Source organism: Capra hircus, chromosome 6 (genome assembly GCF_001704415.2).
Source record: "Capra hircus breed San Clemente chromosome 6, ASM170441v1, whole genome shotgun sequence".
Classification (NCBI taxonomy): Eukaryota; Metazoa; Chordata; class Mammalia; order Artiodactyla; family Bovidae; genus Capra; species Capra hircus.
Window position 1 is genome coordinate 5092370 of NC_030813.1, and position 20761 is coordinate 5113130.

The 20761-nt window shown below is 39.9% G+C and overlaps 1 protein-coding gene across 5 annotated transcripts in view; it reads left to right on the forward strand.

The window, feature by feature from the left end:
* Positions 1-10590, forward strand: part of PRDM5 (PR/SET domain 5) — a 258616-nt gene extending 248026 nt beyond the window's left edge. For 3 of the 5 annotated variants that reach the window (XM_018049168.1, XM_018049170.1, XM_018049169.1), the window contains one exon: positions 10214-10590. In XM_018049168.1, coding sequence (XP_017904657.1) covers positions 10214-10378 — 165 coding nt within the window. In that variant the 3' untranslated portion in view covers positions 10379-10590. The remainder of the gene's footprint in view (positions 1-10213) is intronic. The other 2 variants (XM_018049171.1, XM_018049172.1) reach the window with 1 other exon arrangement.

The following is a 20761-nucleotide window of genomic DNA, read 5'->3' on the forward strand; positions in this document are numbered from 1 at the left end:
AGGTTGCCATGCCCTCCTCCAGGGGATCTTTTTGACCCAGGGACTGAGCCCGCATCTCTTATGTCTGCTGCATTGTCAGGTGGGTTCTTACCACTAATGCCACCTGGGAAGCTCCTTTCTAGGAAGCAGTTGAGGCTCCCAGGGACTGAGTGGCTTGCCTGTCATTCACTGCTCACAACTGGCCAAGTCAGGATTCCAGGGATCAGATCCAGGCAGCTGCCTCTCAGCCCCAGTGGTTCCCGACCCTCTTTGCTTCTCTGTGTTTCTCCAACCTGTCACCCTCTCTAAATTTCCACTGCCGCCATCACTTTTTTCTTCCTCACTCCCTGCATCCAGTGCAGTAGCAAATCTGATAGACTCTGTAAATAAATTAAGAGTGAACAATTCTCACACTTCCACAGCTACCAGCCTAGTTTCCTGTAATAGTGCAATAGCTGTTTTTATTTTTTATTAGGAGCATAATTGATTTACCATGTTGCATTATTTTCTGCTGTACAACAGCGTGAATCAGCTATAAGTATACATACATCCCCTCCCTCTCACCACACCCATCCCACCCCTCTAGATCATCACAGAGCAGGGTGAGGGACGAATTAAAACTTAGCACTGACACATATACACGACCATGTGTAGAACAGCTAGCTAGTGGGAACCTGCTGCCCAGCACACTCAGCTCAGCTCAGGACAGCAGCTTCTTAATTGGTCTGTCTGCTTCTGTCTTTGCTCCTGACCGAGTGTCCTCAACTGGCCACCCACAGGCATCTTTCCAGCACCTGAGTCAGATTTCATACATGTAGATTATGTATGCATTATATGAGCCTCGTTTGCTCAGACTCACTTTAGAGTGAAAACCACGGTCTCGCCGGAGTCTGGATTACCGCATGATGAGCACCCCACGCTGCTGCCCCAGCCTCTGACCTCAGCACCACCTCCGCTCACTCCGCTGCGTGGCTTCCTTGCCGTTCTTGCGGATGTACTGAGTGCGCCCTGTGAATCGGTCTTCGCACCTGCTGTTGCCGCGGCCCGGAGCGCCCTGCTCGGGCATCTCTGTGGCCTGTCCCGGTGCTGCTTTCAGTTCTCAGCTCCGGCTTCTGTCTCTCTCACTCCCAGTACTTTCTTAACCCTCACCCCATAGTCGCCTTCTCCTTCACTGTACTCACGTTCCCCTGAAATAGTACACGTTTTTAAAATCATTTATCACCTGTTACAAGTTCCACGACAAAAGTGTTTCTCTTGTTTACTTACTGCTGTGTTTCCAGACCTAGAACAATGCCTAGCATGTAAGACGCATTCAGAGAGTATTTTCAAGGAATGAACAAATGAATTCGTGACCACTCTCTTAGTTTGTGTCCAAATCATTTCTGCCTTGGAGAGGAATGATATTTGGCCTCCCTGACCCCAGCAGTACCCTGAAGCTTGCTGACTAAATATACCTTAGCATCGGTCTCTTCTTCAGTTCCCGCCGCTTGCAGAATGTGCATCCTCCCAGTCTTCTGTTATGACTGCCAAGGTCTCTGGGGTTCGGCTCCAGCCTTCTAACTTCTTCTCTCAGGCTACGCCTCTGGCAGTCTCACAGCGCCAGCCTGAGTGGATGGTGGCTCCCCACCTGAGCCTTGCTCCCTTCTCCTCTGTACCTGTGTGTGTCTTCTTTGCTCCCCCTGCAGTGTCACTCCCCACCTTAGGACACTGTCACCCCTGTGCATCTGGGCAGAGTCCAGCGCACCCTCCTCTGTGTGTCTCGACATGAAGTTCATGGCATTGCAAGCATTTCTCCTTAGCACCCTGGACTCCACAAGGGCGGGAGAGAGTGGTCTTTGTCACTGTGCTCCTTACTGAAGTAGTAGACACACTCTGTGTGGTAAGTACTTGATAGCTGAAAATGTCTGTATGGAAGTCTAATACTGTATCCAAGGACTTTCTGTTAAACCTATTGTTTCACTTTTAAGACAAAATCAGTTTACCTTCAGCCTAGAGAAAGAATAAAAATTTTTTCCCCATGTTTGGGCCTATGAATTAATACTAAGGTGGCATAGGTTGAGGGGTTGTGTCACAGGTGGACAGACAGAAAAGGAAGCACCCCTGTTGGAAGTCCTTTCTGCTCTCCCATATTTTTAAAAGACTATAATCATCCTTATGTTTGACCAGTTTATACAGAGCATCAGTTTGAAGCCTCTTAATGACTGCATTTAAGTTCATGAAAACATAGCTTTTATCATGTAGGTAGTCAGTTTCACAGCCATGACATCACTGCTCTGCTGACATTTAATCTTCTGTCCTGGTCCTCGTTCAACAACCTGTCAGATCATTCCCACCCCATGTCCTGTTGGAGCTTCCAGGACCCTTAATTCTGAGCCATCATCATGACTCAGCATCCTGCTCAGCTCCCTTTCTGGTCCTCCGGCTGGCCGACGCCGTAACTCTCCCGTGGTGACTGTATAGGTGGACTTCCTCTTTGTAGCCCTCACAGCACACTGGTGAGACGAGCTGTCTGAGAATCTTTTTCTTTTTTTTTCTTCAAAGAGATTTTCATTTCTGAAAAAAATGGAGTCAGCCAGGCAAATGGAAGAAAGTACAGGGGGCTCACATATCTCTGTTTGAAGTGAGCACCTTTAATAATAGCTGGCCTGGGGGAGGTGGTATAGACTCTGAACCCAGAGTGTCTGGATTTAAATCCTAGAAACCACCTCCTAGTTCTGTGACCTTGGGCAGCCTGCTTGAAACGGAAGTACGTGTCAGTTTCCTTCTGTAAATTGAGGATAATAGTACTGGTATCTATCTAAAAGGGTTTGAGAACTGAACAAGCTGATGTTTAGAAATTGCTAAGGGTGGTTCCTGGCACACAGTGAAAGCAGCTGTTAGTGCTTAAACCTAGTCCCCGTGCCAGATACTGAAGTAAAACAGTGAACAAGTTGCCGTGTCCTCTGCTCTCATGGAAATCACATTCTTGCGGAGTATAGCCTTAAATCAACCTGAATAAATGTCTGATTGCATTTTATGATAAAGACTGGGCAAAGGGGAAAGGAGGGTGCTATGTAGGAGTAGTTAGGGAAGAATTCTGTGAGTAACCTAAAAGATGGAATCAGCAATGGGGGAAAGAGCGTTCCAGGGTCAGCGAACAGAACAGAACAAGGCCTGATAGCGGGAAAAGGAAGGGTTGTTAGGGGAAGTAAGAAAGCAGGTGGAGCTAGAGCTCGGTGAGAGAGAAAGAGGGACCAGTACAGTTGGAGAGCAGACTGGGAGCCTTTTAGCCACAGCAAGGAATTTGTTTTGAATCTAATTTCAACAGGGAGCCATTGAAGAATTTGGTATCTGTTGTTCCTTTGGACATCAGGTTTAGAGTAAGGAGCCAGGGGGAGAGAAAATAGGGAACACATTTTAATTCTTTCTTATTTATGATCCCAATTGTTCATTTAGACTTATGAAACAGTTTAGAGTTTCCTTACTTGCAAATAATCTCTTAAGATACCTTTTTAGGTTTTTCCAGAATTATTCCACAGCCTTTAAGTTACTTACATTGCTCAAAGGGATTGTATCAATCATCTAACTTCCTCCTCCTTCCTTTTCTTTTAATAAATATAAGTGGAGTGACTACTCTTGCCCTCCTGTTCTTTAGACTAGTAAGAAGAGATATTAGAAAGCACACAATTAATTGATTACACTGAAGGTAAGTGTTACCAAGAAACTGTAAAAGCTACTATGAGAGCATTTAGCGGAGGACTTCTGGCAGACAGACCCTGAGGAACACATGGGAGGCAGCTGGAAAAGAGGAGTGAGAAGGTCCTAAGGTCGGAAGGTGTGGTGTTCGTCACCAGCCTACACTAAAACTGAGCGATTGGGCTAGAGTTTAGTGAGTTTCCATCAAAGTAAGGAAGGATCCAGGAAACAGTTTGTAGGTAACAATATGATACTGGTCCTTTTGCAACTGCTCCAGCTGCTGGGTGGAGCGTGGACAGTAGGGGATAAGGATGCATGCAGAAGGACCCAGGTAGTGTTTATAACCTGGGCACTTTCGACAGTGTGAAACTGTCCACAAGTCACAGGGAATTTGCCTCTCTACCCCTATACAATATGCAGGCAGTAACCCCCAGTCTTGAGGACGGTTACACATCCCCCCTAATTCTGAACACTTTCCTGAGAGGAGGGAAAACTGTACCACTGTTTGAGAAACAATGACATTGGCTGTTGTAATAGTCTACACTTTGATTTCCAGAGTGAGGCGCTGCATATCCCAGGAGGCTAGGAGACATCCATGGGGAAGCAGGAAGGAAACATTACGGCTTTAATCCCTGCTCATCATATATGACCGAGAAGGCACTGGCACCCACTCCAGTCCTCTTGCCTGGAAAATCCCATGGACAGAGGGGCCCGGTAGGCTGCAGTCCATGGGGTCGCTAAGAGTAGGGCACGACTGAGCGACTTCACTTTCGCTTTTCACTTTCATGCATTAGAGAAGGAAATGGCAACCCACTCCAGTGTTCTTGCCTGGAGAATCCCAGAGACAGTGGCCTCCCGTCTATGGGGTCTCACAGAGTCAGACACGACTGACGCGACTTAGCAGCAGCAGCAGCAGCATCATATATGACAAAAATGGGAACAGATTTAAGCCTTGTTATCACTGAGCAGAGAGCTTGGTACCCTGGTTCCCAGCTAGTCTCAGGTGATGTGCACACTCTGAGGTAAGAGCAGCAATTCCACAGTGATGCAGGTTGTCACTTGTTCATTTCTGTGCATTGTCAGATTTGTGATTTATGTGTGCCCATGAAGCAGAGATGTGGATTCTGTTATCTGTTTTAAAATAGAGTACAGAAGAGTCCTATACAGAAACCGCAGATTGAAAATGATATTTGTAATATAAGCACAGAGTACCAAAAGAGAAGACAGCAGAGTTAAAATTACTAGTTAGCAGTAAATTTAGATTAAAAAATGACACCATCATATCTGGAAAAAAGTAAACCAAAAATTGAAATTATCCAGAAGAGACACTTAATTGTCTATACTTCTGTTAAAGATGACTTTGAGTCTAAATATGCTATATCATATCTTTGATTTTGCCTAATGAAAGTATGAAGTCATAATTATTAGCACAAAACTTTGCTTCATCTTTTTCACATGCTTTTAAAAGTTTGTCTTTAATAGTATAACTTACAGCTTAGTACACTTGGTACATTTTATTGACAAATATAGATAAGTGGTGCCTGCTGAAATGATTTCTTTTGGCTGGAGAAGCACTGGTCTCGGCAGGTAATGGTTTGTGCTCAGGCTGTGGCAGCAGAGACGGAGACAATTACATGTCTTCTAGAAATGTGTATGGGGAAGACGTGGTGGTGACTCTGAGGTGGGAACCAGGGAGACGTAGATCGAGGCTGAGCCAGATCTCCAGCAGATTCAGACAGGTGGCACTTTTTTTTTTTTTTAAGAGAATTAGATTTGGGAGACAGTCTTTTTTTTTAGTTAAAGTACAGTTGATAAGTTACAGGTGTACAGTATAGTGATTCACAATTTCACAGGTTATATTTCATTTACAGTTATTATAAAATATTTGTGTACTTTCTGTGTTGTATATCTTGAAGTGTAATATATGCCTAGTAGTTTGTACCTGTTAATCCCCTGCCCCTGGATTGCCCCAGCCTCCTCCTCGCCCTCCACTGGTAACCTCTAGTTTGTCCTCTCTCTCTGTGAGTCTGCTGCTTTTTGTTAGAGTCACTAGTTTGCTGTACTTTTCAGATTCCAGTTCTGTGTAAGACTTAGTAAATTTGAAGTGTCTTATTCAACAAGCATTTAAATCCTCCACTGTACAGATAAGGAGAATAGACTGAATCAGAGATAGATATTGGCAAGAGAGCTCCATATAAACAGTCACAAAAAGCATGACTGTGATGAAGATAACCAGGGAAGAAAACAGCTAGTGAATGAAGACGTGGGTTAAGGAACAGTCTGTGTGTGATGAGGGGGAAATGGCTGGAAACATAGCAGGAAAACAAGGAGAATAGGTCCTCACGGAAACTAAATGAAAGGCAGAAGGAAAGGGCCAGGCGTGCCATGCGATGCTGGAACTTCATGCCGGATGAGGTTTCAGGAGTCCCTACTGCCATGCGGAGGTTGTCGGTGATGCATCAAAGTAGTTTAGAGAGTTGAAAAGGCAGAATTCTGTTGGGAGTGGGCTTGAGGCATGCATGGAACATGAGGATGTGCATCCTTCAATCAACCAAGTGTACTTTGTCCATTCCAAAGTAGTATTTGGTTTCTAATTACAAAAGTTTCCTTTTCTGTTTCAGAAGAATTAGGAAATACAGACGGGTATAAAGATAGAAATAAAATGATCAAATTTCTCAATTGATGTCAACTAATATTAATGTCAGTCTCTTGATATTTTCAAGTACTTATTTATATAGATACAGTTATGATCTTTATTTCAGTATTGTACATTAAATTGTACATTACTGTTATTCTGTTTTCTTGCCTTTACATTTTCCCTTGCCTTTAAGTATTTTTTGAAGTATGATTTCTTTTAACCAGCTGAGAAGTATTTCTTCATCTGGCTATATAAAAAATGAATATACTCTTAAACTTTGGGCAAGTAAGTCATTTGTAATACTCCACTTCTGTGAATAATTCCGTGATGAACATCTTATTTGTACATCTTGAACTAAGAGCTCTTCATACAGATAGCACTCCTGGTTCTTTTAGTTCAGTTCAGTTCAGTTCAGTCGCTTAGTCGTGTCCGACTCTTTGCGACCCCATGAATCGCAGCTTGCCAGGCCTCCCTGTCCATCACCAACTCCCAGACTTCACTCAGACTCATTTCCATCAAGTCAGTGATGCCGTCCAGCCATCTCATCCTCTGTCGTCCCCTTCTCCTCCTGCCCCCAATCCCTCCCAGCATCAGAGTCTTTTCCAGTGAGTCAACTCTTCGCATGAGGTGTCCAAAGTACTGGAGTTTCAGCTTCAGCATCATTCCCTCCAAAGAAATCCCAGGGCTGATCTCCTTCAGAATGGACTGGTTGGATCTCCTTACAGTCCAAGGGACTCTCAAGAGTCTTCCCCAACACCACAGTTCAAAAGCACCAATTCTTCAGCGCTCAGCTTTCTTCACAGTCCAACTCTCACATCCATACATGACCACTGGAAAAACCATAACCTTGACTAGACAGACCTTAATGTCTCTGTAATGACCAAAGTAATGTCTCTGCTTTTGAATATGCTATCTAGGTTGGTCATAACTTTACTTCCAAGGAGTAAGCGTCTTTTAATTTCATGGCTGCAGTCACCATGTGCAGTGATTTTGGAGCCCCCCAAAATAAAGTCTGACACTGTTTCCACTGTTTCCCCATCTATTTCCCATGAAGTGATAGGACCAGATGCCATGATCTTTGTTTTCTGAATGTTGCGCTTTAAGCCAACTTTTTCACTCTCCTCTTTCACTTTCATCAAGAGGCTTCTTCAAGAAAGTTAGAGACACCAAGGAAATATTTCATGCAAAGATAGGCTCGATAAAGGACAGAAATGGTATGGACCTAACAGAAGCAGAAGATATTAAGAAGAGGTGGCAAGAATACACAGAAGAACTATACAAAAAAGATCTTCATGACCAAGATAATCACAATGGTGTGATCACTCACCTAGAGCCAGACATCCTGGAATGTGAAGTCAAGTAGGCCTTAGAAAGCATCACTACGAACAAAGCTAGAGGAGGTTCTTTTAAGGCTTGTGAAAATACTAATAATCTCTGTCTGTCCAAGCTGCTTTGGGGTAAGGGCTTATCAGTTACACTCCCATTACACTCCCATCAGCATTATTTTCTGTAATTGTGCATATTCTATTCCCTGTTTTAAAATCACGTTTGGGCATATGTGTGTGTGTTAGTTAATAAGTGCATTTCTTGAAAATTGCATAAGTTTGTGTTTTCCTTTTTACCCTAATTTCAGTCTTAAAGGGTACTCAGTATTTTATATCACTTATAACTTATGTATTATATCATTGTCCTTGTATTTTATGTACTTTCATATTCTTGAGTTTTTCCTTTTTATCCCCTGATTTTTACTACATGAAACTACCCAGCTTTGTTTCTCAGAGACTGTTTAAAGGTATGTACTCTGTTTTAAATTATGGCTGTAAAACTTATTTCACAAGAAGAAGTGTCCTTTCCTAAGCTTGATTGGAAGCATTGTGTTTGTTCTGGAAAATTATTCTGTTTGCCTTAAAATCATCTATATATTACAGGGAACTGCTACTCTTGATAGTAGCTATGTTCTCTCTATCACACATGGTGACTGCTGTGGTTTCTTCTTTCCAACCTGCTGCTGATTCTTCTTGACAGAGAAGATGAAAGAGAAGAAAACAGGCACTAACTTTATTGAGTGTCTGCAATATAGCATCTATTTGCATAGGTTACCTCATTTACCCTTAATTCTGGGAGGTAATGTTCATTGTGATCATTTTATAGCTGACAGAACTGAAGTTAAAAGGCACAACTTGTTCATCAAAACTTCCTTAGTAAGTGATAGAATCAGCTTGAAACTCGGTGAGTTAATTCAACAGATACTTAGTGCTTAGGCTGTAGGCACTGTCTGCCCCTTAGGATATATGAGTGAATAGAACATACGAAGATTCTCTGCCTTCGTGGGTCTGAGATCAGGGTGCCAGGGTAGTTGTGGGTTTAGTGAGGGGCTGTCTTCCTGATTGTGTCCTCACACGGCCTTGGCGTGTGCAGGCAGAGAGACAGAGAAGAGAATCTCTATCTCTTCCTGATCTTGTGAGGGTGTGAATCCCATCACAGGACTCCATCCTCGTGAGCTCACCTACACCTCAGGATCGCCCAGTTCCTGCACCTCTGTAATCATCACCTTGAGGATTAGGGCTTTAACTTGGGAATTTTGAGGGGACACAAGCATTCAACCCATAGCAGACTCTAAACTTACTTCCTTTAGACCATCCTAGGCTGCTGATTCTGTATAATGCAAAATACATTATTGGATTACTCTCTCTCCTTACCACATTGGGGGCTTGCCCTTCTGAATTTCTTGTTGCTATCAACATAAAATCCCCCTTCTTCCATAAAGAGAGAGGTGAATATTTTTATTTGCTTTCGTATTTTCACAAGCTTCACCTCATTCAGAATTTCAGCATTCATTCCAGTATTTTATAGGCCTTTACCTCTCTGATTGTTTTCATTGTTTTTTTCATGGAATTTTCACATTATTTAAGTGTGCCTTATTTTACAATGCATGTGCTTTTGAAGAATTCAAGAAAGTGGAGTTTTTGTGAATAGCACCAAACTTTTAGTGAAAAGTTGGTACTTTAGATTTCCATTTCATTTTTACTTTTGTATAATTATGGCTTACATCTTCTGGGATAATTTAATATTTTCAATTATTCAGCTGTTTAATGTCTGTTGAGCTAGGTGGCAATGTGGCGGAGATTACATGAAGCAAACATATTAAATTAAGTATTTTTACTGGAATACTGAGTATGTCAGGATGGTTAAAGCAGTGTTAATCTTTTACTTCACAGATGGGTCCAAATTAATCACTACTGAGACAAATCTTGTGCTTCTCATGCCAAGTACTAGAAAGATGCCCTCTAGACCATAAGACATTTTGTTTAATAAGAGGTTTAATATGAAATCATTAATATACTCCGTTATGAAAAGAAAAATACTGTTTCCAGGGAGTTGTTTCCCTAGGGATGTTTAAATATAGTAAGTGGGGGAAGGAGGCATGTTGGTACACAGAAGACACATAATAAATGCAGACACCACTTGGAACTTAATTGTCTTTACTTCTGACCTTGCATGTTAAATTCCATTTATTTCAAGAGCACTTTCTTGTTACTACACCTGTCAGCACATATGGATAACAGCAGTTTGCATAATGTTTACTGTGTGAGTGATTACTGTTGTTCAGTCGCTAAGTCGTGTCCAACTAAGCCTAACCCACCGGGCTCCTCTGTCTCTGAGATTTCCCAGGCAAGAGTACTGGAGTGGGTTGCCATTTCCTTCTCCAGGGGATCTTCTCAACTCAGGGAGCAAACCCATGTCTCCTGCTTGGCAGGCAGATTCTTTACCTGGAAAAGAGATTCTTTACCTGGCAGATTCTTTACCTGGAAAAGAGATTCTTTACCTGGCAGATTCTTAGACCGCTGCCTGTGTAAGTGATGAATTTGTGTATTTCCAGATTTTCTAATGTAATATGACTGGTACCTTTGTCTTTTCTAGGTTTGTGACTTGGCTTTTAGCCTGAAGAAGATGCTGATCCGACACAAGATGACTCATAACCCCAATCGTCCGCTGGCAGAATGCCAGTTTTGCCATAAGAAGTTTACAAGGAACGACTACCTCAAAGTGCACGTGGACAACATCCACGGGGAGGCTGACAGCTAGCGGCAGCTGCGGAGGGGCTCAGCCGTTGCGGAGGGACTCAGCCTTTCCGAGGGGCCCCCGATAGGAGAGCCAGGGTTCTCTCGCCTGCCTGGCGCAGCAGAAGCAGCCAGAGCGCACTCACTGGCCTCACGGCTCTTATTTGCCTGCCTTTACTGGAGAAGGCAGTGGCAGCCCACTCCAGCACTCTTGCCTGGAAAATCCCATGGACGGAGGAGCCTGATAGGCTGCAGTCCATGGGGTTGCTAGGAGTCGGACAGACTGAGCGACTTCACTTTCACGCATTGGAGAAGGAAATGGCAACCCACTCCATTGTTCTTGCTTGGAGAATCCCAGGGACGGGGGAGCCTGGTGGGGCTGCCGTCTATGGGGTCACAGAGTCGGACAAGACTGAAGTGACTTAGCAGTAGCAGAGTCTTTACATACATATGCAAAAAAAGACAAAAAACACTACTTTTATTAAGAAATAGTATAAATGGAAAAAAATAACTTTGTCACCTTCCAAAATACTACTTTTGTTATGTCATATAAAAATGGGAAAGGAGCCATGTCATTTTCTTCTTGGCCAATCTCTCTGTAGTGAAGTTTATTAACATACTCTTTGTCAGGCTTTTTTATTTTATTTTTATCCTTATGTGTGTGTGTGTGTCCATGCTGGTTATCACAATTGGTTATTACTGATTTAACCAGAAAGGAATTAAGATTCCCAAGATAATTTCATTACAGAGAAGGATGAGAGCTAAGAGTTTCCCAAGTCTCAAGCGTAGTAACAGTATAGAACCGCTGTTTGTGAAACAGACCAAAAGTTGATGGTCCTTCATAGCTCCTTACAAGATGAGTTTAAAAAGGCCTTTAAGAACTAAAACATCTACTGAAATTTTCCTTGTTTTAGACAATCCTCAGGAAACATTTCCTCATCATTCAGTTGCCGGCATTCATGGTCTAGAATACTTATATTATATATCAACACAGAAGTGGCCATAACACTTAAATTTGTCCAGGTGGTTCTCCTGAGTTTCTACTAGCTCGCTTTAGAAATGAACAACAGATGACCCACTGTGGAAACCAACTGGGCTCTCAGTATCTGCTGAGTGACGGAGCAGCAGGACTCCGGGTGCATCAGGGTGCTGACCTGGCCCTTTACCCTCTTGTTGCATCGGGGAGCACAGGGCCTGTCCGTGCAGATGCAGCAGTCCTCGGAGCATCTACATCCTGTTTCTCAAGAGACATTTTCCAGAATCATGGCAGTAGGTGATTCTGAAACACTTCTGAATTACTCTCAATGCTTTATAATTAGGAATCCAGAATAAAAAACACAACCCTGGCAGTTGTTATAACTGGAATAATCACCAATGTTTAAGAGAAATTGAAGCAAAAAGCATAATTTCTTCCTTTAGGTTATATTTCAGTTCAGTACTTGAGAACAACGTACAATGAACAGCTTGTCTTGGGAGAAGATATGATAAAATTTAATAATGTTGGTAAAGTAGTGTAGAAGAATCCCAACCAGCAAAAGCTTAAAATGAATCCCAAATTCAAGAACTTTTCTGTTTGGAGCCCATTCAAAAGAGAGAAAGTATAATTTTAAGGAAGTTATTTAATTCTAATCATTTGTGGGAAAGGTTATCTGAAGACACAATTCTCTGAAATCAGGAATCTTGTTTTAGAATTATATTTATGCTCAGTTCCAGTTCTAAAAAGAAACGATTCATTATAGATATTTAAACTCTGTGAAAATACTAAATTTGAAATTCACCAGCGATAATTTTTAAAAATATAAATGCCTGGATTATAATTTAGAAGATGTCTGAGTATGGCTATATGAAGCATTTGTCCTGAAATCATAGACTGTATTTTATACAGATAGATTTCGGTCTTGTTTCTTGCTATGTCATTTGTTTCAGTAGTATATTTTTAGATCTAAAGTGTTTTCAGTTTAACATAACAGTGTGCTTAATCTCGTTTGAATATAAAAGGACAGCTGTAAAATTTAGTAGTGGGTATTATTTGAACATGTTCTTGCTCATTCCTTTGGGTGCTGCCTTCTCTGTACGGGATGCTTCATAGCCCAATTGTGTGAAACTTGAAGCCAGACCAACTGTGTATCATCTCGATGACTCACAATTTACAGAGCTGCTGAGGAAGTTACCCTGGAAACCGGGTTATCACAGTGCTGTGGAGAGGACTGATGACGATTGAAGTGCTGGATGGGATCTGGCCCAAGGTTTGCAGTCAAACAAAACTTCAGAGAACGGCGTGCAGAGACCTACCGGTACGCCATCCTTTCTTTTCAAAGCACTGAAACCAAAACAGACCCTTAAAAGACCATTTCCGTGCCATCACCTTTTATCCGAAAGATGATTATCTATAAAACGTCTCAGATATGTTAAGAGTTTGTGTCCTAGAACTTTAAAATCACTTAGCAATAACAGAGGTAAGAATTCATTTAGTTTGAGAAATTAAGAACAGAAATAAGACAGTCATAGAGGAAAAGATCAGGCATGTTGGAGTGCAGGTACTCACTTTAGAGAACCTTCCTCTTAGGGTACAGAAGGTTACAGCTCCTGTACGCTTGTGGGAAGAGGTCAAACTCTTACCCTGAGGTCAAGACTGATGGTCAAAAGTATTTAGCAATATGGGTAGGGTCAGATACACTTTTATAGTTACCATCTTTGTATAGTAACATTTAATATATTTGTATATCTAGAATTTTTTTTTTCTTGTTTTACAATCACTGGCTTCTGTTTTCTTTTTTTTCCTTGCCTTTTTTATTGGGGGTTGTCGTTGGTGATACAAAACAGTTTGTTAATTAATCATAATATTTGCAGTATAAAAGTATTCATTGGTGATTCATTTTGGGAGTTACACTAAATAGTTAAAATACTACTTTTAAGAAACATTTTTATATGTTTTGTGTGTGTGTGTATGCAGAGGATCACTCTTATGAGATGCTTATATTATACATGCCAATACATTACTTTGTTCAGAACTCTTCAGACTTGTTGCTGCCAACAGATGTGGATGTGAATCACAGAAACTCTTATAACGGTAGTTTGTGCATTCAGTTTTATGGGCTGCTACTCTCCCAAAGCTGGAAGGGAGGGAGAGAGGCTAGGTACTGGAAATACTAACTTTTTCCTTCACAAACTTAAATATTACTTGTGAAAACTTGTCTTGGGGTTGTAAATACATGGAGATGGACAGGTAGGAGGAAATGTGCCTATTTAAAACCCTAAAATTTTGTCATGAATAACGAGGTTTACTTGCATGTACATATATAAATGCAGTATTTGTGAATACAGTAGAACTTTAGTACCATTTTTATTTTAATATAAATCTAATCTATATAATCTCTACCACAGCTGGAATCAGCATTGTATTTTACGATCAGACAGTTCTACAGTAAAATTGAAATGAACATTTAAAGTAGTGTTTGATGAAAGAAGAAAATATAATTGTCATTACTCCCAGACTCTTGTTTTGCAATTTTATTTCTAAGCATTTCTAGATCTGGAAAATCTCTATAGTTAAGCCAAGTTGGTTTCAGGGCCACAGAGAGAACACCATCTTTAACTCTCATCTCACTTTTGGTCAAGTGTAAACACCATATGAAAAGAAACATTACTAATAATGAAAAAACTTGATTTATAATATTATCTCTGAGCATAAATATCCTGATATTCACAAATATAATTTAAAGGTGATTAAAGTTATATCTAATATTTTGCATGTTCCTTGTTTTAAAAGTGGTTTTATTATTCTGGTGGTATTTCAATCTTGTGAGGTTTCCCTGGTACAAAAAAGTTATCATCATCATACTTATCATGATTCTCCAAGTAGTTGATTTAGAAATGATACATTCATTTACCTTTGATGTGTCATTTAATTAGCTGAGGCACTAGTTCTTTGGAACTTCTGTAGTGTTAACTACTTTGGGCTCAATACTGTTATCACTGCTGGTGGTTAATTTGTTATATGACAGGAAAAAAAATTAACACCGGAGCCTTCAGTCAGGGCCATGTTATAATAGTCTAGACTTCCTAGGCCCATGAACTAGCACAGAACGCAAAGAGGATCTTATACCAAAATGGTGCTGCTAATCCTGTGTCCAAGCTCGCATTCTCTCTTTAAAGAATGCTTCACACAGTGCTGGAAAACAGCATATATAAAAGCGTTTATATTTATTTCACAGCAGGCTTCCTAAACATTTGGTATACTTTTCTAACCCTGCAAGCATTTAAGCAACTAGAGTAAGTTTTTATGCCACGTTGGCATGTGACTCAGCAGAAGGAAACTAAGATTTTAGGTACTACTCATATGCTGAAAATTGAGAAAGGAGATGAGACCACTGAAACTCAATGATCTAAATTAGTGTGAAGGAGTTAATTTTAGAATATCACAGTTCCTAGTAAGTCACTATAGACTTGCTAGGAATTAATTACTTAATAATGCATTTGCCTTTGTAAAATAATATAAAAATGAAAGGAATTCCAGCTTGTAGTAGATGCCTCATTTTAAAATTTTGTCTTCTTGGAGAAAAATAATGGTCTTTTCATAAAGTAAATTTCACCTGACATCTTTTATATGATGTTTGACTGGCATACCTTTTCCTCCCATTCTTCTACTATAGGCTATTCCTTAAGTATATGTACATGTTGGATGTGTTTCTAATAAAGCACCTATGGTAAGATTTCACATATTTTATCCTGTCTGAAAATACTGTGCGTCTGTGATTATGAATCTGTCCTGCCTTTCCCAGTCTTACCTAGCCTTCATATGACACAGAGGGCTTGTGTTAGAGTCTGTACTTAGGGAGAAATTTGTTCTTTACACCTGACGTACAAAATTCATCATCACCAATATGTAAAGCTGATTAAAGCCTGACATTGTAGACATAATTCAAGACCCTCCTTTGTATGGTTCTCGCTTACCCATGGTAGCTGGTGATACACAACCGGAAACAAAAGAGATTCCTTAAAAATATTCCTGGGACTTTGATACCATGGACATAAGTATAACTGCTGAAATCTGAAAGAATACACCACCATTATTGGGATTTAGTTGTTGGCACAGTATGTCCTTTGTTCGTTCTTTAATATTTGATAATGCAACTCATAAAAAGGGAAGTGCATTGACCTCCAAACTTGATATTTGTCTGTGCTAAAGTATTAGCATCTGGAGAGCTGAAACTGTTTGATGAACCAAAGAAGGTCTGAAGTTAACTTTTATGAAACCAAAGCAAACTGTATAGTTCCTATGCTAAGCAGGAACATAAAAGGATTGGAAACAAAATCACAGTTAATTGATTCTAAAACCTATTTAAATTGGGAAAATGAGTCTTTTATGGAATGTTGCATTTAGTCATTAGAAATTCTGAAAAATGAAATTTTGTGGAAATTAACCAGTCACTTGCTTTTGACTGCCTAAGTCTAGTTTTACTATTCAAATATAGGAACTCTTCTGATGTTACTTTCTGGCAGTCTCATTTACCGTATAATACCTGCTTGCAGCTCACCTTCTACCTAGCAAACACACCGCTTACTCCAGAACATAGCATACGGGAAGGCAGCGTGGAGTGCGCGCCGTTCAGCATCACTTCGGCCGCTCCGGCTCCTTGCACGTGGAAGCCATTCCTGGTGCTCTTTCAGCTGCTGCGTGACTTCACGTCGTCTCCAGTTCCGCCCTCCGCTAGGTTCTGAGAGTGACAAGTTGGTGGTGTTCCCAGACTCAATTATGATATTTAGAATATTAAGTTGTATCCTTTCTGCTCTGGCTATAAAATATGAAATTGGGGCAGACGAATTTAGTTGATTAGGGTGTTATTAGACTAAGTATTTGAGTTGAGCCAACTGGCTTTATACTGAGCAAAGCTATTGCTCAGTATTCTGAGTTACGGATCTCACCCCTAACCATGCCGACTCTGCCAAGGGCATGTGGCTTGCTTCAACTGCAGATCCTGAAAGAGAGAGAGAGAAAATCTTGAGGAATAAAAGAGGAATTCTGCAGGTATGTCCTACAGCCAGGGGTGTAACAACACCCTTATAAAAATGGGTAGGTTAGAATTAAGATCTCAGGTAAGGGTACTACAACTGAAGAACTAAGATGACTTTCCTAAGGCTTACACCCGATAGAGCTGAGATGAAACCTCCATCTCCCGACCTCTCTTTCTCTCTCTGCTTACTGGACGTCACTCACATCACGCTTAGACAATACCATTCTGAGTCTGAATTTTATGCATATCTAGAGAAGAATCCCCTCTTCTAAGTGTCTGACACAGTAAGTACTCCTTTAAAGGAATGGTTTATAATGTATGTACATACCTATGATGGTGCATATTGATAGTCAGTGAGCAAGTTAATCAGAAAAATAAGGAAATTATATTTTGGGAAGTGGGACCAAAGTCACTGAATTTGAGATAAGTATTATGTATAGTTAATCATCAGTGACAAATCTATAAAAGTTTGTTTAAATATTAATAGCATATTTCTACATTTCTTGAGTATATCACCTTCTTTATAAATAATGTTTTTGACTAGTTTCCTGGATGGTCTGTTGCAAATGCATACAAAGCTTATGGGAGTTTAAATACACATACAAGATTGAGCAGTACATAACCAAATTTCATGTTCTAATCAGACAATAAGATAATTATTATAACCACAAAATATCCTGTACACTCTGCTTTGAGTGAGGAAGTACTTCAACAAAGGTGTAGTGTAAGAAGTCACTGAGAATTTAGTTACCAGATATATTTTACCTGAAATTCAAAGCTATGTAAATCCACAATTTTCTCATACTTTAAAGAGGAAAGGAAAAAGTGGATAAAGATAGAAAAGAAAGTATTAAACCTATTTTAGACATGGAAAAAAAAAATCCAGAGGTGAAAACAGCTATTTTCCCATTTGAAAGGGAAGGATGGGCATAAGAAAAAGGGTGGAAGGATCATACGTTTGGCAAGATGATAAACTGTAACATCATTTATCAGCTAAATTATGTCCATTTCCTTAGCAGTAAAGTGGATTTAACAGTATCTACTGGTTGGTTCTATTATGAGAAATAAGTCAGAAAAAATTCATTTATTTATGCAAAGGATGCCTGGGGTATTAACTAGAGTTCAAATTAATCCTGCCCCAGTATTCCTCCAAATTAATGCCTTGTCATCCTATATATGCCTTCAGAAAATGCTAAAATCCCCAACATTCCATCTCCTACTTTGAACCAAACTTTTCACAAGGCAAGTCAGACAAGTTTTAAATTGTGTATCACTGATGTAATTATGGTAATAGAAGCATTTCATTTAGGAATGTTTTGAAAATTCTTAAGTACTATGTCAATTTAGCATACATACTTCTAGAAATGACCTGTTCTTTTAACCCAAGCATAAAAATAAGATTTTTAATTCCTAGATTATTAGGTATTTTTTGTTTTGCTTAAACTGGATTTAATCTTTTAAAGCACAATCAATAATTTTGGGTTTGTAATTGAACTACCTACCTCTCCACTAATGAAATAATAGCACCAAAGTGTTCAAAAGGGAACAACTCTATTATATTGTTCATATTTTAAATGCCATGAGTGACATCAAATGGAACTCTGCTATAATATCAAGTAGCAAAAACTGGGTGATTCCATATAAATTTTCGGATTATTTTTCTAGTTCTGTGAAAAATATCACGGGTAACTTGATAAGGATAACATTAAATCTGTAATTGCTTTGGGTAGTATGGCCATCGGAGAAGACAATGGCACCCCACTCCAGTACTCTTGCCTGGAAAACCCCATGGATGGAGGAGCCTGGTAGGCTGCAGTCCATGCTAAGGGTCGGACACGAGCGACTTCCCTTTCACTTTTCACTTTCATGCATTGGAGAAGGAAATGGAAACCCACTCCAGTGTTCTTGCCTGGAGAATCCCAGGGACGGGGGAGCCTGGTGGGCTGCCATCTATGGGGTTGCACAGAGTTGGACACGACTGAAGTGACTTAGCAGCTGCAGCAGTATGGCCATATTAACAATAGTCTACGAATTCCAAGAGCATGGGATATCTTACCATATTGTTGATCATATGTTGAATCATCTTCAGTTTCCTTTACTAATGTTTTATACTTCTCAGCGAGTAAGTCCTTCACATCCTTGGTCAGGTTTATTTCTGACTCTTGTGCATTCTGGGCTTTTTCTGGATGTAATATCCTGAAAATATCAATTAAGTTTAATTGTTCTGTTGTATCATTTAGGGTCCCTGTTGCCTTGTTGCTTTGCTGTCTAGAAGACCTGTCCATTGATGTGACTGTGGTGTCAAAGTCTCTACCGTCCCTGAATTCCTGTAAATTTCTCCCTTTATGTATTTGGGTGCTCCGGTATTAGCTGCACCTGTGTTGATGAGTGTGACCTCCTCTTGTATTGATCCTTTCAGCGTTATATAGTCTCCTTCTCTAAATTTCTCTATGTCCTTTGTTTTGAAGTCTTTTATCTGATTCCAAGTATTGCAGTCCCGGCTTTCTTGTCATTTTTGTTTGCATGAAATATCTTTTTCTGTCCTTCCTGTCCCTTTCAATCTATGTGTCTCCCTTGAACTAAAGGGGGTCTCTTGTAGACTGTTTTTTAATCCAATTTGCCCCCTTTTTTTTTAGTTTATGTTGGAGTATAGCTGATTAACAGTGTTGTGTTTCAGCTATACAGCAGAGTAATTCAGTTATGCATATACATGTATGTATTTCAAATTATTTTCCTAATTAGCTTATTAAAGAGTATTGAGCAGAGTCCCATGTGCTGTACAGCAGGTCCTTGTTGGTTATCTCTTTTAAATACAGTAGTGTGTACATGTTAGTCCAAACTCGCTATCTCTCTCTCCCTCCCACCCTTCCTCCTGGGTTAGTATAAGTTCATCCTCTTTGTGAATCTGTTTCTGTTTTGTAAATAACTTCCATTTGTATCATGCTTTAAGATGTGCATATAAACAATATCATATGATACTTGTCTTTCTCTCTAACCTACTTCACTTGGTAGAATGTCCAGGTCCATCCATGTTGCTGCAGATGGGGTCATTTCATTCATTTTTACAACTGTAGACTTTGGCCATCTGACTGGTGTGTAGTCTTGATATCCATTTCTCTATTATTAGTGGTGTTGAGCATCTCCTCATATGGCACATCTCTCTGATTGAGGCACAATCTACTTGGAGAGGGTGTGGAGAAAAAGAACCCTCCTACACTGTTGGTGGGAATGTAAATTGGTACAGCCACTATGGAGAACAGTATGGAGGTTCCTTAAAAAACTAAAGATAGGGCTACCATATTACCCAGAAATTCAACTACTGGGCAAATACCCTGAGAAAACCATAATTCAAAGACACATGCACCTCCAATGTTCACTGCAGTGCTGTTTTCAATAACCAGGACATGGAAACAACCTGAATGTCCATCAGCAGATGAATGGATAAAGAAAAGGTGGTACATTTATACAATGAAATATCACTCAGCCTTAAAAAAGAATAAAAATGCCACTTGCAGCAACATGGATGGACCTAGAGATTACCATACTAACTAGAAGTAAGACAGAGAAAGCAAATTTCATATGATGTCACACGTGAAATCTAAAAATATTGATCAACGGGGAAACTGCGTCGTGGTCTGGTGGTTTGGACTTCAACTTTTACTGCCGAGGGCCTGAGTTCAATCCCTAGTTGAATCCCTAAGATGCTGCAAGTTTTATGGTTTGTGCCAAAAGAATGATACAAATTAACTTATTTACAAAACAGAAATAGTCGTAGACCTTGAAAAGAAACTTCTGGTTGCCAAAGGGGTAAGGTTATGGGTAAGGATAAGTTAGGAGTTTGATATTAACGTGTCCACTCTAATATATATATATATATATATATATGTGTGTGTATATATATATATATATATAAAATAATCAACAAGGGACTACTGTATAATACAAGTAACTCAGTATCCTGTAATAGTCTATATGGGAAAAGAACCTGAAAAAGACTATATATATATATATATATATATATATATATAACTAAATCACATTGCTATACACCTGAAGCTAACATAAAATTGTGAATCAACTCTATTCTAATACAAAATAAAAAGATAAAATAACAGCAGGCAGAGAGAACCAAGCATCATAAATGAACTCTACCCCTAGGCAACCCAGCATCCATCTGTGGTCATATGGTTGAGCCCACACAAATCTAGCAGTAGAACTACCTCAGACTAACCACAAAACTGTCAGAGGCAGTTACTTTTGAAAGATACTCTGTTTTGGGTGGTATGTTATGCAGCAGTAGGTAACCAATAATGTGCCCTTGACAGTGTTGAGAAGAAGCAAAATTATAAAGTTAAGAACAAATGTAGTGTGGTTTTTTCAGAAATCTTATCCAC